General features: G+C 38.1%; 1 protein-coding gene and 1 long non-coding RNA gene across 9 annotated transcripts in view; one reads left to right on the top strand and one right to left on the bottom strand.

Annotated features, from left to right (window-relative positions):
* Nucleotides 1–22,412, top strand: part of TINAG (tubulointerstitial nephritis antigen) — a 98,508-nt gene that overhangs the window by 62,095 nt on the left and 14,001 nt on the right. For 7 of the 8 annotated variants that reach the window (XR_014809178.1, XR_014809176.1, XM_084966905.1 and 4 more), the window contains one exon: nucleotides 21,443–21,488. The exons of the other annotated variant lie outside the window; for it this stretch is intronic. Coding sequence is in view for 5 of the 7 variants with exons in the window: in XM_084966905.1 (XP_084823031.1) it covers nucleotides 21,443–21,488 (46 nt within the window). In the remaining 2 variants the exon portion in view is untranslated. The remainder of the gene's footprint in view (nucleotides 1–21,442; nucleotides 21,489–22,412) is intronic. 8 annotated transcript variants of the gene reach the window in all.
* LOC146401491 (uncharacterized) lies at nucleotides 311–16,075 on the bottom strand. The gene is made up of 2 exons (XR_014809179.1): nucleotides 15,608–16,075; nucleotides 311–698 (listed from the first exon to the last, which is right to left on the bottom strand). It is a non-coding gene; the product is annotated as an uncharacterized LOC146401491 (long non-coding RNA).

Genomic DNA, 22,412 nt, shown 5'->3' with positions numbered 1-22,412 from the left:
AGAATGCTAAGCCTGATATTTCATGCTATGTTGTGTTTAACCTCTGGCAAATTGATAAATTATGAGCAGATGTTTTAATTAGAGGTTTTTAATGTACAACAAAGTCTAAGACAGTTGAATGAACATTTCAACTGGATTTATTTAGGAAATGAAAATAAATAAGTGATAATTAGTATAGACAATGCAAAAACATTTACTTTGGGTCTCAGGATATCTTTTAACTGCAAAATGCTTGGTTCTTTCTTTTTGGAAGGCTGAGGGTACACTGGTTTGACCAATAATAGCTGCTGCACTAAACAGACTCAAAATGTTTGGTAGTTCAAATATAGAAGTTTATTTATACTTAATAATATTATATTAAGTATAATATAATAATATAATATTTATATTAAGTTATTTATAAACTTAATAGAAGTTCATTTCTTATTCATATAATAGTTTAAGATGGATGATGGATGATTCTAGTTTTGGGGTGGATCTCCTCCATATGGTTTTGGGGACCCCAACCTCTTTCCACCTTGTTGCTCTGCCATCTCTTAGATCGCATGTTGGGATCTCCTTCTGCTTATGGAAGATGAAGACGAGGGCTTCTTAAAGTCACTTCTTCTAAAGCCTTGATTCAGAAGTGGCTCCTATTATTCCAGTCTCATTCCTTTGACTAGAATTCATGCACGTGGCTTCACCAGCTGCAAAGGTAGCTGGAAAGTATAAAAAGATGTGGTAGTAACATTATAATATCAGAACAAACAGAGCTATAGTTCAAATTTGCATAAATTTTAAAGAAAAAAAAAAGTCACAAATTTGAGTTTATTGAGAGATGACCTGGTCTGCATCTCCCAGGCTCTCTGTGATTATGTGTTCTGTTTTTACAGAATCTTCATTGGAAAATTCTAAGAATTACTGCAGTACAAGATTGAATCAATTAATAAATGCATTTGGTACCAACTATATCCACAATTACTGAAGTGGCACTGTTAACCCAATCCTCCTACTTAAAAAGCCTTATGAGATGGGAATTATTCCCTTTTACCAGAAATAAGAGACTGAGAGTGTTTTAGAATACTTTTCAGGTCCTCTGACTTCAAAATTACTATTTTTTTTTTGTCTTTTTGTCTTTTTAGGGCTGTACCTGTGGCATATGGAGGTTCCCAGTCAGAGCTGAAACCACCAGCCTATGCTACAGCCTCAGCAATGTGGGGTCCGAGCTGCGACTGTGACCTACACCATAGTTCATGGCAATGCCAGATCCTTAATCCACTGATCAAGGCCAGGGATTGAACCCGCATCCTCATGGATGCTAATCGGGTTCCCTCACTGCTGAGCCACGATAGGAACTCCCCAAATTACTCTTTTAACCATACTACATTTTCATGTATGTATAAGGACACATATATCCTTAGGATAAAAAGAAATGAATCTTTTTTTCTGTCTAAAATTCTATTCTCACTTACTTTGACCACGTCTTTCATCTGTACATAAAGATCTTTGACTACTAGTTCAACAAGAGAAATGTTTTGAGTATGTAATATGTGTCGAGTACTGGGCTAGACGTTAAGAATACAAATAGCAAAAGCATCCTCCTCCTATTTTCAAGCAGTGAAGGAAGAAGAGACGAGGGCAGAGAAGGAGGGGAGGAGGCAGAGAGGACGAGGGAAAAGTAAGCAGCAGTGCTAACACACAATGTCAAGTGTGGAAATGGAAAGAGGGTAGGAATTTATACTGAGTAGTGAGGGTTTCCATCATATAGGAAGGAAACTCTAATTCTGGGGCCAGAGAAGACTCCCAGGAAGAGGCAGTAGCACCAGCTATGGAGTCAAGTAGAGTAGGTGGGAATTATTCACGGTACATGGGACGAGGAGAGTCTATCCTGGGAAAAGTGAGCAGCAAACGGACAATCTCACAGTGAGAGACAGCATGACATAGTTAAGGAATTGGAGAGGGTAAATGGGTTGAGTGTAGAGGGAGGAGGAATCTAGTGAAAATTGAGACTAAGAGGTAGCCCAGGCATGGGGCATTCTTTGAATAATCGCTCCCCTATCCTGGCCTGCGCCTTGTTTGACTGCCTCACCGTCTCTGGGTTTGCTTCCCAGTCCTCCATCCTCTGTACATGAATTTACATGTCTTTGCAGCCACATTGTTGGGCTTTCAGTGAAAGTTCCATCTGTTCCTGTGGCATTCCTCTACCCCATTATCTGTGAGGTGATGTTCCCCATAAAGAGATCAGTACAAGTCTTTCACATCTACTAGCAGTTTAGCTCAGTGTCCTAGTTCTGGGTCATTCTACTCTGAGAGCAGAAACTGTCACCAGAGCATTAGAAATGGGATTTCAATAAATTAGATCTGCTGTTCAGTTGCTCTTATAAGAGAAGAAGCACAAACTGAAAAGCATTCAAAAAAGGAAAGGAATCTTTTGCCCTGGGCACGCTCTGGCAGACCTGAGTGCTAGAGGTGGAGAGAGACCTGCCAACATGTCTTGTGACAGAGATGAGCTCAGGGTCTTTCTACTCTGCCATCTTGGCTAATTTCCGAGAATAGAAAAGACGGAAACAAAAACAAAGACACATTGTGTAAGTGCACTGGTTTTGAAATGGGATGGAGTCAAAGTGTTTGAAAACATAGAGGAGGGGAAATTCATTTAAGAGTGTGCAGGTGCATTAAAGATGGTACAGGTCAGCCCCAGTGTAGGAACCAACGCTGGGATCAAGGTCACCAGCACATGGGTTATTCCTTTGCGTTTCCTCTACTGTGAACTCTTTGTTCTTGCCCTTTATTCGTTTTCCTAATAGAGGCTTATTTTTTAAGATCTTGACGGGTACGAGCGCATAATGTATGGAGAGCATTGACTTTTAATACGATTGATGAAACCCTCGTTTATTGTTGGCTTCATAAATTTATTTTTAATGGCTTTGAGCTGGACAATACTTTAATCTTGACTCTAGATTTTTAAAGTTCTATTTCTAAAGTAATTAAGTCAAAGATCTACCTGGAAGATATTTGGGTGAATGATGTGTGGAGATGATCTAATTTTTTTCCTCCAAACTCCTAGCTAAAAGTACCAAGGCCATGCAATGAATAACCCACTCCTTCCTTACTCTCTGAAGTGCACTTTTTTTATTGCTTATTACATTCCTTCCTAAATTTATTATGGGGTCCTGTTCAAAATACACACTATCATTCAGTTTCTACCACTTTATTTTAATATCAGATGGTGTTCACATGGCTTCATTGCTCTAATTTTTTCACTGTTTATCTAGTTATTTTTCCTATTTGTTTTCCAGAGATTAAAACAAACAAACAAAAACTCAGAGCAGGGGCTCCTGCTCTGCCTCAGTGGGTTAAGAACCTGACATAGTGCCCATGAGGAAGTAGGTTTGATCCCTGGCCCACTCAGTGGGTTAAGGATCTGGTGTTTCTGCAAGCTGTGGTGTAGGCTGCAGATGCAACTTGAATCTGGCATTGCTGTAGCTGTGGTGTAGGCTCACTGCTGTAGCTCCAATTCAACCCCGATTCTGGGAATTTCCATATGCCACAGCTGTAGCCCTAAAAAAAAAAAAAAAAAAAAAAGCTATTGCTGCCGAATACTTAGATGTGTTTAGCCTTTTGTAAGCTGGGGATAAGAACATTGGTGAGGAATAAATGGGATCATGCATACACAGCACTTGTATGCTTGATATATGGGAGCATTAAAAAAGTATTAACTGTTATTGGTAATAACATAATATCAAAAATGTTGACCCATTGGGCTATGTTTGTAATTAGATATATATTTAACAACTTTTAAAATTTGCTATGTTTCCCCTCAAACTATAACATTTTAAGTTGGTTAATAGTTATAAGTGACATCCTCAAATTTTATTTGCCATTTTATTTTTTATCTATTTGTTTTGGCCACCTGCAGCATGCAGAAGTTCCTGGGCCAGGGATTGAACCCACACCACAGCAGTGACAACGTCAGATCCTTAACCCAATAAGCCATGAGGGAGCCCGGACATTTTCAAATTTCAAATATTATTCGGAGTCCTTCCTCATGAATAAAAGTTGAAATTCTGATCTGAGAAAATTGAACTGATTACATGGAAAATAAAAGCCATTGTGGGTGTAATAAATAAGCGATGTCATTTAAATAATTCTTAAAAATTACCATGATGTGTCTTTTTTAATACTTTAAAGACTCTAAATTTATGCATTATAATAGTTATAACTGTGTGAGTTTACTTCAAGATTTCTCAAGGAAAGCCACCCTTGGTATTGGTAATTGACTTCAGAATGAATTTTTTTGAGGGACGGGATGGAGGATTACATTCTGTAATTTGATAGCTTTCAAAGTTTGGGTAAATTTAATTGAAAATTTTAGCTTCAGTGATACTCTTTGGGTCCTTCAAATTCTGACACTTTTTTTAAAAAAGCACCTTAAATGTTTTTACCTAAAAAACTATTTCATATAGAGTTTAGAGAAAAATAGGTGACATAAAATATATTTTAAGAAGTATAACCAGAGTAGTTTCTTCGGTTGCTGGCAAAGATACTAATTAAACATCATTCCCTGATTTTCTTGGAAAAAATCTGGACAGAAATAGACAAAATTTTTGAAGGAAAAAAGAAAAACTCTGATTTTTGTGTGGAAAAAAAAAGATGACATTAAGTAACAGGAAATTAGTAAAATTTGAAAAGGAAATTAACTTGGGTGCATTGACAGATACGGAAAATATTATACTGCACACATCAAAATAACTCAAGAAAAACTAAAGCTTCTTTCATGGGTATTAAATTGTCCAGGACTTCCAGAACTCATTAACTGGCACTGAGGACCTGATGTCCCTTTCTTCCATTAAATTAAATGCCTCCAGGGTTTAATCTTTAATTATGTTTTGGTTCATGATAGATTGTTTTTAGAATGGTCAGAAAACATCCTTCTAACCCTGATTTTTTTAAAAGTTTTGATCCTAGTGATTCTAAAATAATTATTGGAAATTTTCAGTGTTATGTTGAGATGAGTGAATGCTTTTCAATAGATTGAGTAATGGGATATTTTATCAGTGGATTTTCTAACAGTAAACTATGTTTCTAGAATTAACTCTATTATGTTGCAAAGGTTCATTGGCTTTACACACCAATGCACATTGTTAGCATTTTATTCCAAGTCTCAACTTTACCTATTGAAGAAACTAGTGTAAGAGTTTGTTTTACATTATGGCCTTTTCAGATTTTAGTAACATTATTTAATCTCATAAAATAAATTGGGAAAATTTCAAGCTTCTTCTGGAGCTATTTGTAAAGTACCTTTTCCTGAAAAAGAAAAAACCCCAAAACTTCATGTTAAATGATCTGTCCCTAAAGGTATTTGGGGGTAATTATTATTTTCTATTTTCACTAGTTTATCTTATGCTCAATTATTTAATCTGGCTTTCACCTCCTTGATTAAATTGTTGTTTTTCCAGAAAATTATCTCATCAGGGTTGGTGAGTTGGTTGTAATGATAATGTGATGATGCTATAGGTGGTAGCAGGTGTGGCTGACTTCTCTGTATGGTATTTAAGTTGCTTGGTGCTGTTCTAAGTGCTTGATGTATGTGAAGTCAACACCACTCTCCTACTCCTGATACAGGTAAACAATTCTTAAAATATGTATAACTAAAAAAAGCATTTTATTAATACGATTTTGGTTTTGGCTGCAAAACCCAGGATTATATTTATGTTTACATTAACATTTATATTTACTTATAGAGGTTACTCTCTATATATTACATACGTATATATGTGTAAATTGCTCATTTTACGTTGGAAGATGCTAATATATTTGTGTTTCCCTCTTGGCTTTTCTAATATTAAGCTAGATTATTATTATTTTTTTTTCCATTTAATTTTTTTAATTTTTTTTTTGGTCTTTTTGCTATTTCTTGGGCCGCTCCCGTGGCATATGGAGGTTCCCAGGCTAGTGGTCTAATCGGAGCTGTAGCCACCGGCCTATGCCAGAACCACAGCAACGCGGGATCCGAGCCGCGTCTGCAACCTACACCACAGCTCACGGCAACGCCGGATCGTTAACCCACTGAGCAAGGGCAGGGACCGAACCTGCAACCTCATGGTTCCTAGTCGGATTTGTTAACCACTGCGCCACGACGGGAACTCCCTTAAGCTAGATTATTTTATTTTGTTTTTGTCTTTTTGTCTCTTTAGGGCTGCACCCGAAGCATATTGAGGTTCCCAGGCTACGAGTCCAATCAGAGCTGTAGCCGCCCATCTAGGCCAGAGCCACAGCAACGTGGACTCCGAGCCTTGTTTGTGACCTACATCACAGCTCACGGCAACACCGGATCCTTAACCCACTGAACAAGGCCAGGGATGGAACCTGCATCCTCATGGATGCTAGTTGGGTTTGTTAACCACTGAGCCATGACGGGAACTCAGATAATTTTAAAATATTGGAATATTTACTATTATTGTAATATCCAATCTATTTGTTTTCTGAAGCATTAAAAAAATTCTTATTTTTCAAAATCTCTCTTTTATCTTTGTTTTTTAAATCATTTTTTTTTGCTAATTTTTTCTTATACATCCTTATAGACTGTTTTATACCCAGTAGTTTGTATCTTCCACTCACCTACTCCTATATTGTTCCTCCCTGCCTCTCACCACTGGTAACCACTTGTTTATTCTCTGTATTTCTGATTCCGCTTTTTTTTTTGTTCTAGCAACTACTTTGCTGTATTTTTTTAGAGATTCATTATATAAGTGATAGCATGCAATATTTATCTTTATTTCTATCCATGTTGCTGCAAATGGCAAGGTTTCGTTCTTTTTTACGGCCGAGTAGTATTCCATTTTGTGTTTTTGTGTGTGTGTGTGTGTGTGTGTGTGTGTGTAAATAGGTAGATGGATAGGTAGATAGATATCACATCTTCTTTATCCATTCATCTATTTAGGGATACTTGGGTTGTTTCCTTATCTTGGCAATTGTAAATAATGATGCTATGAACATTGGGGTATGTGAATCTTTTTTTTTTTTTTTGTCTTTTTGCCTTTTCTAGGGCTGCTCCTGTGACATATGGAGGTTCCCAGGCTAGGGGTCTAATCAGAGCTGTAGCCGCTGGCCTACACCAGAGCCATAGCAACAAGGGATCCGAGCTGCGTCTGCAACCTACACCACAGCTCATAGTAATGCTGGATCCTTAACTACCGAGCAAGGCCAGGGATCGAACCCACAACCTCATGGTTCCTAGTTGGATCCGTTAACCACTGTGCCATGATGGGAACTCCTATGAATCTTTTTGAATTAGTTTTTTTTTTTTTGGATATATACTCAAGAGTGGAATTGCTGGGTCATGGGCTAGTTTTAAGTTAATTTTATTTTTTTTGAGAAACCTCAATACTGTTTTCCACAGTGGCTGTACTAATTACATTTCTACCAACAGTGTATAAGGGTTCCCTTTTATCCACATCCTTGCCAACATTTGTAATTTGTGTTCTTTTTAATGATAGCCATCATGACAGGTGTGACAAGATATTGCCTTGTGGTTTTGATTTGCATTTCCCTGATGATTAGTGATGATAATCTTTTCACGTGCCTGTGGGCCATCTGCATTTCCTCTTTGGAAAAAAGTCTATTCAATTTTTAATCAGGTTGTTTGATTTTTTTGGTGTTGAGTTGTATTAGATGTTAATATACATTGAATATTAATCCTTTACTGGTCATATCATTTACAACTATTTTCTCCCATTCCTTGTGTTGTCTTTTTGTTTTGTTGATAGATTGCTTTGATGTGTAGAAGCTTTTAATTAGGTCCCATTTGTTTGTTTTTGCTTTTATTTCCTTTATTTTAGGAGATAGATCAAAAAATATTGCTGTGATTTATGTCAAAGAGTGTTCTGCCTATGTTTTTTGTCTAGGAGTTTTATAGTATCCAGTCTCACATTTAGGTCTTTAATCCATTTTGAGTTTATTTGCATGTGTTGTTAGAGAATGTTCTAATTTCATTCTTCTATACGGAGCTGTCCTGTTATCCCAGAGCTGCTTATTAACATAAGCTTTCTTTAAAAAAAAGAATAAAGTGTATCAGAATCAATTAAAAAAGAAAATCAACAGTTGGTGACTTACTCGAGAAACCAAACAGTAAATTAAAAAGAAATTAAAATATGGAGTTCCTGTTGTGGCTCAGTGGAAACAAATCTGACTAGCATCCTTGAGGATGCAGGTTCAATTCCTGGCCTCACTCAGTGGGTTAAGGATTTGGCATTTTGATGAGTTGTAGGTCACAGACACAGCTCGGATCCTCTGTTGCTGTAGCCGTGGTGTAGGCTGGCAGCTACAGCTCCGATTCGACCTCTAGCCTGGGAACCCCCATCAGCATTTGTTGCTATGGGACAAATCTTCTCACTTACTCCACAGCCAATTTTATACTGTCCTTATAAGGACTATATCATCCTAAAGATTACGCTTCACTATTTCCTCTTAGGGACCGTCCTGATGTTTGCTGGGAGTTACTAGGGGGTTGGTGATTCGGAGAAACAGAGCATGGATATTATGGTTGAAAGCCAAGAGGTGAAGTAGGTATCAGACAAAGTGCTCAGGTCCTTGTTCATTATGATTAGAGTTTTCAGCCTCATCCCAAGTTTTAGGGAAGTTATTTTCAAGGGCCTGCAACAGAAAAACTACAAAATTTATATTTAGAGAACTAAATTATGGGGTTGAAGATAGAACAGGAAATCTAATTAGTAAAGTAATGTCAGAAGCCCTGATCAAGAAATAATAGTAGCTTGGACTAAGTTGGTAGTTTTAAATATGAATAAATGAATGTGGATAGATAGATTGATCGATTGATAGATTCTGGTAGAATTGATAGGACTCACTATTTTATCGGAAAGGATGCTTATTAGATAAGAAGAGGTCAGGGGTAAGCCCCAAGTGTCTTTTATGAGAAACAGTTTGCACAGACATCCCATTCACTGATACGAAGAATGATGGTGGAGGAGAAGATGGAGATTGAAAGAGAACCAAGGGTCCAATTTAGATGTTTGAGTTTGGGATTCCTGGAGACATACAAATGGAAATGTCAAACAGGCAATGTATGTATTTCTGGAGTGAAGCCATAGACTCTTATGAGTTCAGGGAGCAACGATTGAAAGACTCAGCATTTACATAGTAGCTAAGGCCATAGGCGTGGAAAGGAGGGTTAGGAACCAGACTCTGGAGAACGCCAGCATTTGAAGGTCAAATAGAGAAGGAGAGGCTGGTAAAGGGACCTGAGAAGTGGTGTCAACACAGACCTGGGAGAGAGAGTGTTCCAAGAAGGCAGGAATGGTTAGCCATGTGAAATGTTGCTGAGAAAACACAAAACAGTGTGAAAAATGCCCTTTAGGCTTGGCAATAGCAAAGTCAGGAGAAAAAGGAAGAATAAATGGAAGTTGGTTCTTCTTGCTGAATATTTGTGTTTGTTATAATTGTAGGAGCAAATTACATTAAGGTATTCTTTTATCTTCATCTTAAGGCCTGTCAAATTTGATTTCTCTTACATGGGTTTGCTTGGCATTCATATTTTCCTATCGTGTGTGTATTAAACTGGGTAAAAGGAAAAAAATTGATTAGCTAAGATTATATGAAAGCTAAGAGAATCCTTTGGGAGACTTCCAAAAAGATTTGACTCTTATTGGAATGTGAAAAAAAAATGCAATTATTGGAGTTCCCTTGTAGCGCAGCTAGTTAAGGATCTGGCATTGTCACTTTGGTGGCTCAGATCACTGCTTTGGTGCGGGTTTGATCCCTGGCCCAGGAACTTCCATGTGCCACAGGCACAGCCCCCTAAAATGCAATTATTTAGTTTATGTAGATGCTCCCCAAATTGATTCTCAACTCAAACTTTCGGTAGATTTTAGGGAGCAATGCTTGTGTACTAGGCACCTTGCTAGACACTGGGGATACTGGGATAGGTAGCATGGGAAGCCTTAAAAGATAAATAATAGTATATGACCCATATAAGATTTGATGTGGCTATAAAGCTATCAGTCATTCAGGAGAGCCATTGAGAGATTCCGCAGACTCTTGGGATCCTCTGAGCTGACCTCATTGCCAGAGGAGAGAAGGTGCAGGGGGGCCCAAGAGGTGAAACTGATAAATGGGTTTTATTTTACTTCTGTCTCTAGTGCTGATTGCATCATGTTGCCTTGTCTGTCAGCACTGAATCAAATTGACAGCACTGTTTGTGTTCCATGCATTTCTCTTATTTGACCTGGGTCTTTCATTGATTTGTCGTTTCAAACACTGACCAGGTCTGTTAACTCTATAACCGCTATTACCATGAACTGGGCCTTTTACAAAACAAAACAACCGTTGTAACAAGATAAGGTTTTAATTTTAGTTAGGTGAAGGCAAGGTAGAAGCATTGTTTTAAGAAGAACTCTTTTAGAAGGCTCTCTTGACATTCATAAAAACGTGCCTTATACAGCACATATGTAATACACATTCTATATATATATATAATATATATATAAAACATACATACACGTGTATACACACACACACACACACACACACACAAAGATCTCTAACATCTTCTTTTGCTTTAGGACTATGCAGGACTAATCTTAATTGTGGAGGCAACACTGAAGAGCATTAAGAACATGGGATTTATTTACTTATTTATCTTTTTTTTTTTTCTTTTTTGGGCCAAACCTGAGGCATATGGAAGTTTCCAGGCAAGGGGCAGCTGCCAGCCTACCCCACAGCGACAGCCACACAGAATCTGAGCCACCTTTGAGAACTATGCCACAGCTGGCAGCAACGCCAGATCCTTAACCCGCTGAGCAAGGTCAGGGATCGAACCTGCATTCTCATGGATACTAGTCAGATTTGTTTCCACCACGCCACAGTGGAAGCTCCAGAAGAGACGATACTATCAGGAAAAACCCAAAATGTACCCAGGTTAATAGAGTCTTAACCTGCCGAACCACAAAGGGAATGTCAGGAACATGGGATTTAAAGTCACGCTTAGGCTCAAATGCTAGTCCTGCCCTTTACCCTGGGTGATCTCAGGCAGGTTATTTAATTTCTATCTCAGTTTTCTTGTTGGTATAATAATCGTTTCCTCACTGTCTTTTGTGAGGATTAAGCGAGACATTGTATCTGCCACCTAGTAGGCTGTTCATGTCACACTTTAAAAAATTTCTATAAAAATTTGTGTTTTCTTTCACTTTTTCCTTTATTACTCTGAATCTGTTTTCACAACTATTTTCTAAAGGCAAAATTTGGAGCTGATTCTACTTATGGTCTTAATGAGTACTTACCTATGATGTGGTACACCTTCATGCTTATTATTTCAACTTACTATTCCTTTTAGAAAATGTTGGATCCAGCTTACTCTTAGAAGACAAGTAGATTAATAAGGATGAGAAAGGGAAGAGAAATGTAACCATAGGAGGAAAAACTTAATTTCTTTGGTAAATGTGATAAAACTTTTTTTGACCTTAGATGGTATGATTTTGTTTGTACCAAGAAAGCCAGATAAATAGTTAGGCGTTTGGTCACATGTACTTTAACTCTACTGAACTGTGTAAACAATGAGGTTTGAAACAATAATTTCTTAGTTGGTAAATATTGAGGATAGACATGGTACATGAACAAATGTTTTGACTGAGGAAGGTGATTATAGGCAATTCCTTAAATTTATGGAGAACTTGGGGCAATGGGTTACAACAAAACTGAGGATGGCTTTCAATTTGGGGGAAAGTACACTTTACCTTCTTGCTGAGATGAGTTTTAATGTCTATGAATACTTCGGATTTGGGGGCCCTGTGCAATGGAGCTTCATTAGTCCCTGGTACAGTGCAACCTTCCAAATTCAGCTTAACACATTACTTTTGGTGATTCCGTTTCATAATCTAACACCTTTGGTGATGGGCGTTGTCCTCAAAATTTCAAATGCAGTAGAATTTGCATGGAAGTGAGGTGCAGTGTAGGTTTATGACTTTCCTGAGATGTCTGATAGAGGTGGAGGAGACATCAGGAATAGGAAATATAGCAGCTTCTGACTTCATTCATCAGAATGAAGTGTGGATTGGCTGTTGCTGGAAATAAAGAGCACTGCACATTTTTAGAAAGTGTATAATACGAGCGTACCATGTTGGAGTCTGGGATCAGGATTTTATCTTCTGCTTTAGGAATGTGATATATATGACAATACTGATGAATGAATGAGCTGGGAGGTTTTGGCAAAAGCCTGTGTTGCCATGGCAACTTACAGTGTCTTCTGTAACAGACACATGCAGGATATGACTAATCCTTCAATAAGATCAAAGAGAAGGTCCAGCCAAGTCTATGTTGCACTAAAAGGGAAAGGTGGCAGAAAAAAGGATTTCACAGATGATGAATGAGTACTACTTGAGATACTAAGTGACAACTTTGGTTTATTTGCATTGTCAAAATACATGTACCCAATATTCTTTCTTTCCATCCCCATGATTCTAGGAATTATGTTCATTATATTTCTGGATACAGACAAGTTGGTTGGATGTGATGACTTCAACCCTGATTGAAATGTTGTTGTGATGACCAAGCTGCTTCCAATCCTACACATTTTTCCCCAGTGCTATTATTTAGTTTTTAAACAAATTTTATTGGAGTATAGTTGATTTACAATGTTGCCCCAGAGTCATGTTTACAGCTAAGTGGATCAGTTATAGATAAACGTATACCCATTCTCCCCCCCATCCATAGGTTATCATAGAACATTGAGTAAACCTCCTTGCACTCTACAGTAGGTCCTTGTTAGGTATCTATTTCGTATATAATCATGTTTGTACGTTAATCCCATCCCCCTAATTTATCCCTCCCTCTCCCATGGTTTCCCCTTTGGTCATCTTAAATTTAATTTTGACATCTTTGAGTTTCTGTTTTATAAATAAGTACTTTTGTACCATATTTTATCAGCTTTCACACATAAATGATATCAGATGATATTTGCCTTTTAGTCCATCTTGCTCACCATCATGAGCTTTCTCTTTCTGTGGCTGCCGAGAGTTCTTCCTCTGCCAGACTTTCAATGTTTCCTCCATGAATTCACGAGATGTGGCTCCGGACATTATTTCTTGTTCTTCACTCAAGTATGCCCTCTACTCTTGGTATCGTTTACAAATTACTCCAGGACCACCATCTCTGTCCTCTTCACAGCTCTTAATGATTCCACCCATTTCCTCCTTCTTCTGGTCCTACTTTTCATCACTTGTGTTAATTGCTCCTTAGACACTAGTTCCAGTTTGGCCACTTACCACCTAATTTTGAAGTGTTACCTAACCTCTTTGGGCCTCATTTGCCTTATCTGTGAGACAAAGACATTGGATTAGTGTCAGCTTAATTTTAGAGGCTGTATGATCTCAACTCTGCTGTATCTAGACAAAGAAAACATGTAAATGAATGAGCCTGATGGTTCCATGAAATGTTATTTACAAAAACAGGCTGCGGGCCAGATTTAGCCTGTGAGTCATCTAGTCCAACTCCTGAAGTCTCCTTTCAGTGCTAAGATTTTATAAGAAAATAGAAAGCCATTTCTATTCCTAAAATCATAAGACTAAAGTTTACCCTCAAATTGTATCTTCATTAGACACACTTAATTAAATATCATTGATGATGATGGATAATATTGGCCCTGCAGTCTCTCTCCCTCCAGTACATCTTACATGGTGTGAACATCTAAACACAGAGTCTATTGGTATAGTCAAGGCAGAGGAATAATTCCCAGTTTTACAGCAAATCATTCTGACCAGAGCATAAACTGTCTACACTTTTGTCATCAATTTCCTCCATAATCCATTTTATAGGTCAAATTAAATGTGATAGTATACTTAGAAATCTTCTTGCTTCTTGAAATATTAGGATAGGGTAGTGTAAGAAATATACCAGAACCGGAGTTCCCGTCATGGTGCAGCAGAAATGAACCTGACTAGGATCCATGAGCTTGTGGGTTTGATCCCTGACCTCACTTAGCAGGTTAAGAATCCAATGTTGCTGTGAGCTGTGGTGAAGGTCACAGGTGCATCTTGGATCTGGCATTGCTGTGGCTCTGGTGTAGGCTGGTAACAACAGCTCTGATTCGATCCCTAGCCTGGGAACCTCCATATGCCATGGGTGGGGCCCTAAAAAAAAAAAAGAAATACGTCAGAACTCAATACATTGCATTGTTTCAATGATTAATTAATATGAGGGGCACACAATACACAAAATCTTCTCTGACATGTTTCTACCAAAAAATGATCTTTCATTAATAGTCATTTTCTTTAATCGGTGATAAAATCTGCAGCTTCTTGGCAGCGTATATCAATAAAAGTACCCAGTCTTGGATTCAGTGAACTCTGTTTTGATGTACATGGTTTTTCAGTAGAAAATGAAGGGGGATGGGGAAAGCTTCATTTCATTTTGCTTTCCCATGCAGTCTATTTTCATTCTTCTCTGATCTGTCATTGATCAGTACTCTGTGATAGTTCTCCATCCTATTCAACACTGCTATGCTCATTTAGCCTGAGTATTTTTTTAAACGAAATTACTGTCTTCACCAGAACATTCCTAAGATAACACAAGCCTGCATATCATTGCTTTGCTTTTGATGAAGTTATCTTTCAAATCTTTGTGTGAAGGGGACCTAATAGTCTATCTACAGTCTCACTTTTAAAAGTGAAATCCTATATCCAGTGCAGTCATATCATTGTTATTGACCTAACGCTCATCTGATGCATTCTTTATACTCATATCCTATCTGACTTTCATTTCCTTAATAAGAAGGGTTGGAGTTCCATATCAGGTTCTCTTATGTATTTGTTCCCTGTTTTCCTCCAAAATTTCCTGTTCTATCATAAAATTTTTCACATGTCCACTCTTTAGAAACTTTGCTTTTTATCTGTCTGGCTCGCTGTCCACTAGCACAGAACTGCTCTGCCTAGAAAAAGAGTTTGAATTCTTGTCAGTCTATCAGGCACATACTGGGGCCCCAGAAGTAGCAAATCATCAGAAGCATGGAGACATTTTGATCTACTATCAATATAAAATAAAACTTTCTTTTCTTCTTGTAACTCCAGATCCTTAGCTGAATGTGAGATATGCTTTAAAAAATTTGATTCCTAATCCATGTGATCTTGACATGTGAGCTAAAATAATAATTGTTCTTATCACAGAAAAGCTCCTGACTTGGCAGAGAGTCTTTTTTACTATTATTATTATTATTTTTTGCCTTTTTTTTTAGGGCCACACCCACAGCATATGGAAGTTTCCAGGTTAGGGGTCAAATCAGAGCTACAGGTGCCTGCCTACACCACAGCCACAGCAACGCAGTATCCCAGCCACATCTGCAAGCTTCATCACAGCTCGAGACAATGCTGGATCCTTAACCCACTGAGCGAAGCCAGGGATTGAACCTGCATCCTCATGGATCCTAGTTGGGTGTGTTAACTGCTGAGCCACGAAGGGAACTCCCTCATTATTATTATTATTATTTTAATAATTTCCTTGGTTCTTTCAGTATTTTACCTGTCAGACAGAAACCCTGAAAAGCCATGAATTCAAAGGTTAATATGCAGAACCACTATTAGTAGAGAGAACTCAAAAGGAGATGAATAAACTCTGTACTTACACTTAGGCAGTGATCAGTCCACCTGGTCATCAGGGACACATCTCTGTGCAGGGTGAGGCACGTCTCAACATTCGCTGCATTTGATGTCCCTCTCTACTCATTTAACCTTGAAATCCCGCAGTTGACCTTGACTCCTTCCCCCTTTCCATCAGTATAAATTAGCCAATAAATGCCATCCTCTTTATCTCCAAAAAAGCTCTCAAGTCTGTGCCTTCTTGTTCATTCCTATTGCCAGTGTACTTGCTCAAAAATATCTGTGGAGGGCTGCCTACGTTGCTTTTCTAGGTTGGCGACACAGCAGTTGTAAGAATGAGCAGCATTTGCTTTAGAGGGCTTTCCTTCTTATTCAGAGGGTCATCATGTCTTGCTTTAATGAAAACAGACAACATTCATCTTAAGCTTTCAATCGTCTCTCCCTGGAAACTTCCCCCGTGCTAGCACCAGAGTGGTCCCTGTGAAAAACTCTCTGGATCAGGTTACATCCCATGGTTGGATGACTGTCACAACTTTGTAAATACCAAGCTTGGTAGCCTCAAGTGCTCTTTCTGAGCAGAGCCAAATCTGCTTCTCTAACTTTATTTCTGGCCGTTGCCATCGCTCCAGCCATACTGGACCAAGTGCTGCTCTAAGAATAGGCTGAGAGGAGGTTTCCAAGGCTCTCTTGTGACTTTGCCCTTATTGTACCTCAAATTCTACACTCCTGTTTCCAATTCCAGAAGAATTTCTACTCAACTCTGTGAAAGGAATCATCTTGACCCTCCCGGTTAATTTCCTCATGTGCAACCCATAGAAAAATTGTAAAACATGATTTTATAAAAGTAGCAATTATAGAATTTAAATTATCATTATTATTTTTGTCTTTTTAGAGCCAAACCCATGGTATATGGAAGTTCCCAGGCTAGGGGTCGAATCGGCGTTATACCTGCTGGCCTACACCACGGCCACAGCAATGACAGATCCAAGCCACATCTGGACCTACACCATAGCTCATGGTATCGCTGGATCCTTGACCCACTGAGTGAGACCAGGGATTGAACCTGAGTCCTCATGGACCCTAATCAGATTTATTTCCACTGAGTCACAATGGGAACTTCTCAAATTATTTTTATACTTATATGTTTTTCATTTTCCAATGTCACTCCCATGAGATTATCAACTTTTTGAAGGCAAAAGAAGTATTTTCTTTGTACTAAACAAGTTTGCACATGAAAAAAGATGAATACACAAGTGATATACTAGAGATTCTGTGCTTTTGTTTTCCAAAGTGATTATTTATGTGAATATAAATATTACTTTAAAAAGTTGTATATTCAATTTTCTCTTACTTACCATTTCTAATATGATCACCACTGGATCTATGGACCTCAATGGCAAAATCAAACAAAACCAAGGGAGAGGAAAAAAAAATTTTAATCTTATACGAAGTACTTATTCAGTTCCAATGATTTTACTGTCTCGACAGAGCTCAAAATAGGGTTTTAAGAAGTCTACAATTGTTTAACACAGTTATCTGAAAAGAACAATATCTTTTTTTTTTGTCTTTTTTTTTTTTTTGTCTTTTTGTTGTTGTTGGTTTTTTTTTTTGTTGCTATTTCTTGGGCCGCTCCCGCGGCATATGGAGGTTCCCAGGCTAGGGGTCGAATCGGAGCTGTAGCCACCAGCCTACGCCAGAGCCACAGCAACGCGGGATCCGAGCCGCGTCTGCAACCTACACCACAGCTCACGGCAACGCCGGATCGTTAACCCACTGAGCAAGGGCAGGGACCGAACCCTCATGGTTCCTAGTCGGATTTGTTAACCACTGCGCCACGACGGGAACTCCCTGAAAAGAACAATATCTTTTTGAAAATGAATATGCATAAAGATAGCCGTAACCTTAGCCGTACAATATCTTACCTCATTCTTTAATGCTTTACTCTGCAGAATGTATGGTCTCTCCAAGAAATATTTCGTAAAAGAGTAATATTCCAGAACTACCTGAAAACGAGGATATAAGATGAATCTGGAAGGAGAGGCTCAAATGCTCATGTGCTTGAAGTGAGAGCTGTGTCCATAGGCTCAGTGTGGGAGTTATCAGTCCTCAGGCATCCCCAGGGAATGTGGTCCATGGACTATGAAGTTCCCGGATTTTTCAATACCAGAATTTTCCCAGGAGTCACTGAGCAAATAGTGGAAACAATTTAATTTAACCAGGTAGAAAATAATGGAAAGAACAGTGCAAGTTCATATGACGTTGAATCCCTTGAGGTAAAACAAGCCACTATTAAGTTCTCTCCAGCTTATAAACCTGTGGTACAGTGGTTTTAGATGAACAAGGTTAAGGAAGCAGTCTTGGCAGAGGAGTGTCAAAGCTCTGGTCCATCTAAACAAATGCTTGTGACTAGTCCTCAAATCGAGGCGGGATGAGGGATGGAAAGAAGAGTATCAAGCGTGAATACCAACGAGAGACAAATACGAATGAGCAAATATGAACGAGAGACACAAAGACACCTGATGTCTACGAGATGATATTCGTGAAAAAATAAGCTTATTTCTAAAATTTTCAGCCTGTGGGTACCATGGTAAAAGTCGAATACCACAATTCAGGAAAGCACATTATATATTATACACATAGTATATAGTATATAACACATATAATTATATTATATTATGTTATTATTATTACATATTGGGGAAACACATGAAGGGAATCATAGGTCAAATATAGAAGATCTCTCTTCTATAAATGAATAGTATAAATAGTCTTCCTGATTTGTACTAGTTAAGCTTTATCTTTGTTAGATAAAGGTTTTCATTACATAAATGTACCATGATACCAGTGGGAAATAACCTGGAATCAAGTGATTTTCTCACTTGTTTAGAGCGTGGGATATTAAAACAAAAAGATTGACTCATCTGTTTTTCTACCACACTTCTTTGCAGCTTTATGGGAGATTTGATTATCATCTTAGGAAAGACAGAGGAAAGAAAAGTTAGCTGAAGGTCACAGTGCAAACCTTAGAGTCTGTGAAGGATGAACCTTGCCTGTCCTTTGACACAGAGGCTGTAACATAGGGGACTATACAGTAGCTTCTGTGGTGAGGTGTGATATTTTCTTTCCAACTAAATTTTGCATAAAGGTTAATATATTTTGTTTATAATTATTTTCACAAGCACCCAAGCCTCTGAAACTAGCAGCTTCAGCAGCCCTACTTTTCTTTTCATCTCTCACCTTTATTTGAGGGAGATTAACTTTTCTGCCCATTGTGAGAATATTTATAATAACTTGTTATTTATAATAACTTACATTCTCTCCTTGGGTTAGAAATGACTGGTCCTTGAAATATTGTATCTTAAAGTTAAAATAAATAGCAATACTTTTTTTGCTTGTTTGTTTGTTTTGCTTTTTAAGGCCGCACCTGCAACATATGGAAGATCCCAGGCTAGGGGTCAAATTGGAGCTACAACTGCCAGCCTACATCACAGCCACAGCAATGCCAGATCTGAGCTGTGTCTGCAACCTACACCACAGCTCAAGGCAACACCGGATCCTTGACCCACTGAGTGGCCAGGGATCAAACCCACATCCACATGGACACTATATCAGTTTTTAACCTGCCGAGCCCACGAGAGGCATTCCAACCCTCCCAATCCTCTCTTTTGATGAAGGCTTACTTACTGGATCAAGCTTGTTGTGTCCAGATACCTCTTTCTTGATTGGAAGTTCTTTCTTACCAGGCTCCTTAGTAGCTTAAGCAGGATTTATCTCAACTTCTCACCATGTATGGTGGGACCTTAGATTAGGGGAACTTCTCCTGCCTATATTATTTTGGAGTGTCAAATGGTCCCTTAGAGTCTTCTGAGTTAGTCTTGTATTTTGTGGAAATAGCTAAGGGAACTAGCAGTCAGTTTGACTGAGAAATACAGGTATCCCGAAATTGTCATGATAGCCATGATGACTAGAAAATGAGCAACTCCAGGTGTCGTGATCTATTGCTTGTAATACATAATGAGCTTTGAAGATTTTGGGGGCACACAGTGTGATTGGTAACTTTTTTTCAATGGTGGTAGCATTTTTAGAAAAGTTATAAGGATGCAAGTGCAATTATAACACTGCAAAATGATTTTGAAAATGGACCAGTTTGAACTTAGACATTAAAGCACCCAGGATATTTGAAACATTAAAATGTTCCAGCCTACTCCTCTGTGCAGCAGGGAACTCAAAAAGACATGGAAATCAGGGCAATAATAAAGAATCAGGGACAAAATAAAGAATTGTTCTTTAGTGTTTCCTAACTCCCAAATCACTTTTTCCCCCTCACTCTTGCACCAAGTGCACCCAATGCATTAATACGTTTTCTTGAATGCCCTAAGATCCTCACCTTAAACCTGTCATCTTTAGGCAACATCACTCTGCTATGGTGCCAGCCTTCTATTCTGTATCCTACAACACAGGGAACTATATCCAATCTCTTGGGGTAGAACGTGGTGGAAGAGAGTATGAGAAAAATAACTTATATACATGTATGACGGTGTCACTGGGCTGTACAGCAGAAATTGGCACAAAACTGTAAATCAACTATAATTTAAAAAAAAAAAACAAGCTTTCTGGAAAATGGATGTATTGAAAATGTTTGAACAACAAATTTGTATCTCTTCTTTAGATGTTTGTTATGTAGAGGCATACCACTCTGGTGTTGAGATTTGGGGTATTAGGGATGGATAGATATGGGCAGAATTATTTTCTCAGAATTCATCAAAGTGCATGAACATAGCAGTTGATATGTTTTCTGCACATAGAACTGATGCCATTCAAGACACCTTGCATTTGGAGACTGTATATTTGTAGGAGAAGCAATGTAACACCTTAAGGAGAACGTGGGGTTTGGAGGCCTGGCTCAACATCTCTTACTCTGTGATCTGGAACAAATACTGTTATTTCATTGGTAAATAGAGCTTGTTAGTAACATCTATGTCATTGGGTTTAGTCAGGGGGAAAAATGAAGTATTATAAGTTTGGACTTTTTTTAATGGTTACCTGCTACATTGAGAATGGTTTCACTTCCGTAGGTACATGTATATTGATCATTTCCACATTAGGCATATAGCCACTTTATGAAATAATATATGCATATGAAGATCTCTACATAAATGTTGTTTCCTATGATAACTATCTTTATTTACATTATGATTTTGATCAGTAGTCGTGGAGATTTTTAATTTGCCCATGTAGGGCAGAGTTTCAGAATGTGAGATGTAAGGACAGGAAACATCTTTAAGTTCTTTACAAGCTCTGTATCCCAGCTAACCTGGGACTTATATTCTTTGGTCAACAAGTTTCTAGCCATTTGGACGTAGATGAGTATATTCTGAACAAATAAATGATGTTATGGTTAAAAAGAAAACAATACTTGCACATATCTTTAGGCAGTGATGACAGTTTCATAATAAAACAGGGTGAGGCAAAGGGAAACAGAAAAGACATAATTCTTTTTTTTTTTTTTTTTTTTTTTTTTTTTTTTGTCTTTTAAGGGCTGTACCCATGGCATATGGAGGTTCTCAGGCTAGGGGTTGAGTCAGAGCCATAGCTGCCAGCCTACATCACAGCCACAGCAATGCTAAATCTGAGCCACCTCTGTGACCTTCACCACATCTAACTGCAACACTGGATCCTTAACCCACTGAGTGACGCTAGGGATTGAACCTGAGTCCTCATGGATGCTAGTAAGATTCGTTTCCGCTGAGTCACAATGGGAACTCCAGGAAAAGATATAATTCTAACAAATAATTTGCATTTTATCAAGATGCAACTCGAGCATTTTTAACTGTGCCAATATTTTCTTTTATTATTTTCAGATGGGGCACACTGAAAGGAGCACAGGGACGGAAGGAAAAGTTTTGGGTATGTAAGGCTTTCCAATTGAATTTCTACTGTGAAGTGAGTATTTCAGAATCATCTGGGTCTCTACCCCCTGTTTTGTATTATTTAATCATATCCTAAGTCCCTGAAATATTGTTTGTAATATCGGTATTTTCTCCAGCAGAAAATCCGTTAGAATCATTTATGTTATAATAATAGTTTTCAAGTTCACTTATTTCACATTGTAAAAGGAGAAGCCATAATTTTTTTTCAAAATGAGAATCAACAGAAAAACTTTTGTTCTATTATCATCTATAATAAAATGAAAGAAATGGTTTGAGGAGTTCCTATCGTGGCTCAGTGGTTAACAAATCCGACTAGGAACTATGAGGTTGTGGGTTCGATCCCTGGCCTTGCTCAGTGGGTTAAGGATCCAGCGTTGCCATGATCTGTGGTGTACATCACAGACGTGGCTCAGATTTAGGTTGCTATGGCTCTGGCATAGGCTGGAGGCTACAGCTCCTATTAGACTCCTAGCCTGGGAACCTCCATATACCACAGGAGCAGCCCTAGAAAAGACAAAAAGACAAAAAAAAAAAAATTTGTTTTGAGTTCTCTCATACATGTCAAGCAACATTCTATTCTTACATTTTTTCTACGGATCATGCTTTTGTAATGTTAGTATCATCTATATAGTAACATTTTTTGCCAATTATAAAGTACACGTTTCTTTACTGAGAGCCAATTTTCAGTCTAAAAAATAATAGAAAGTTATTTGTAAGAAATTGTCTGAAGAAGATTGGAACATATTGCCTCAAGTATTTGGTTGACTACAATAAACTGATGAATTATCCTAGGTCCGTAGATCATATGCCTTTTTTTCCCCCCAGAAATTAGGTAATGATATTCATCATAGAATTTGTATTCGAATGTATGCATTAGAGAGCATATCTTATAAAATACTAA

The sequence above is a fragment of the Sus scrofa genome, chromosome 7 (assembly GCF_054392235.1).
Source record: "Sus scrofa isolate SSC_HxYL_T2T_F1_AM1 chromosome 7, Sscrofa_HxYL_maternal_Yorkshire_Landrace_v2.0, whole genome shotgun sequence".
Lineage (NCBI taxonomy): Eukaryota > Metazoa > Chordata > Mammalia > Artiodactyla > Suidae > Sus > Sus scrofa.
Note: the sequence above shows the minus strand (reverse complement) of the source record. Positions and strands in the feature narration are given on the sequence as shown.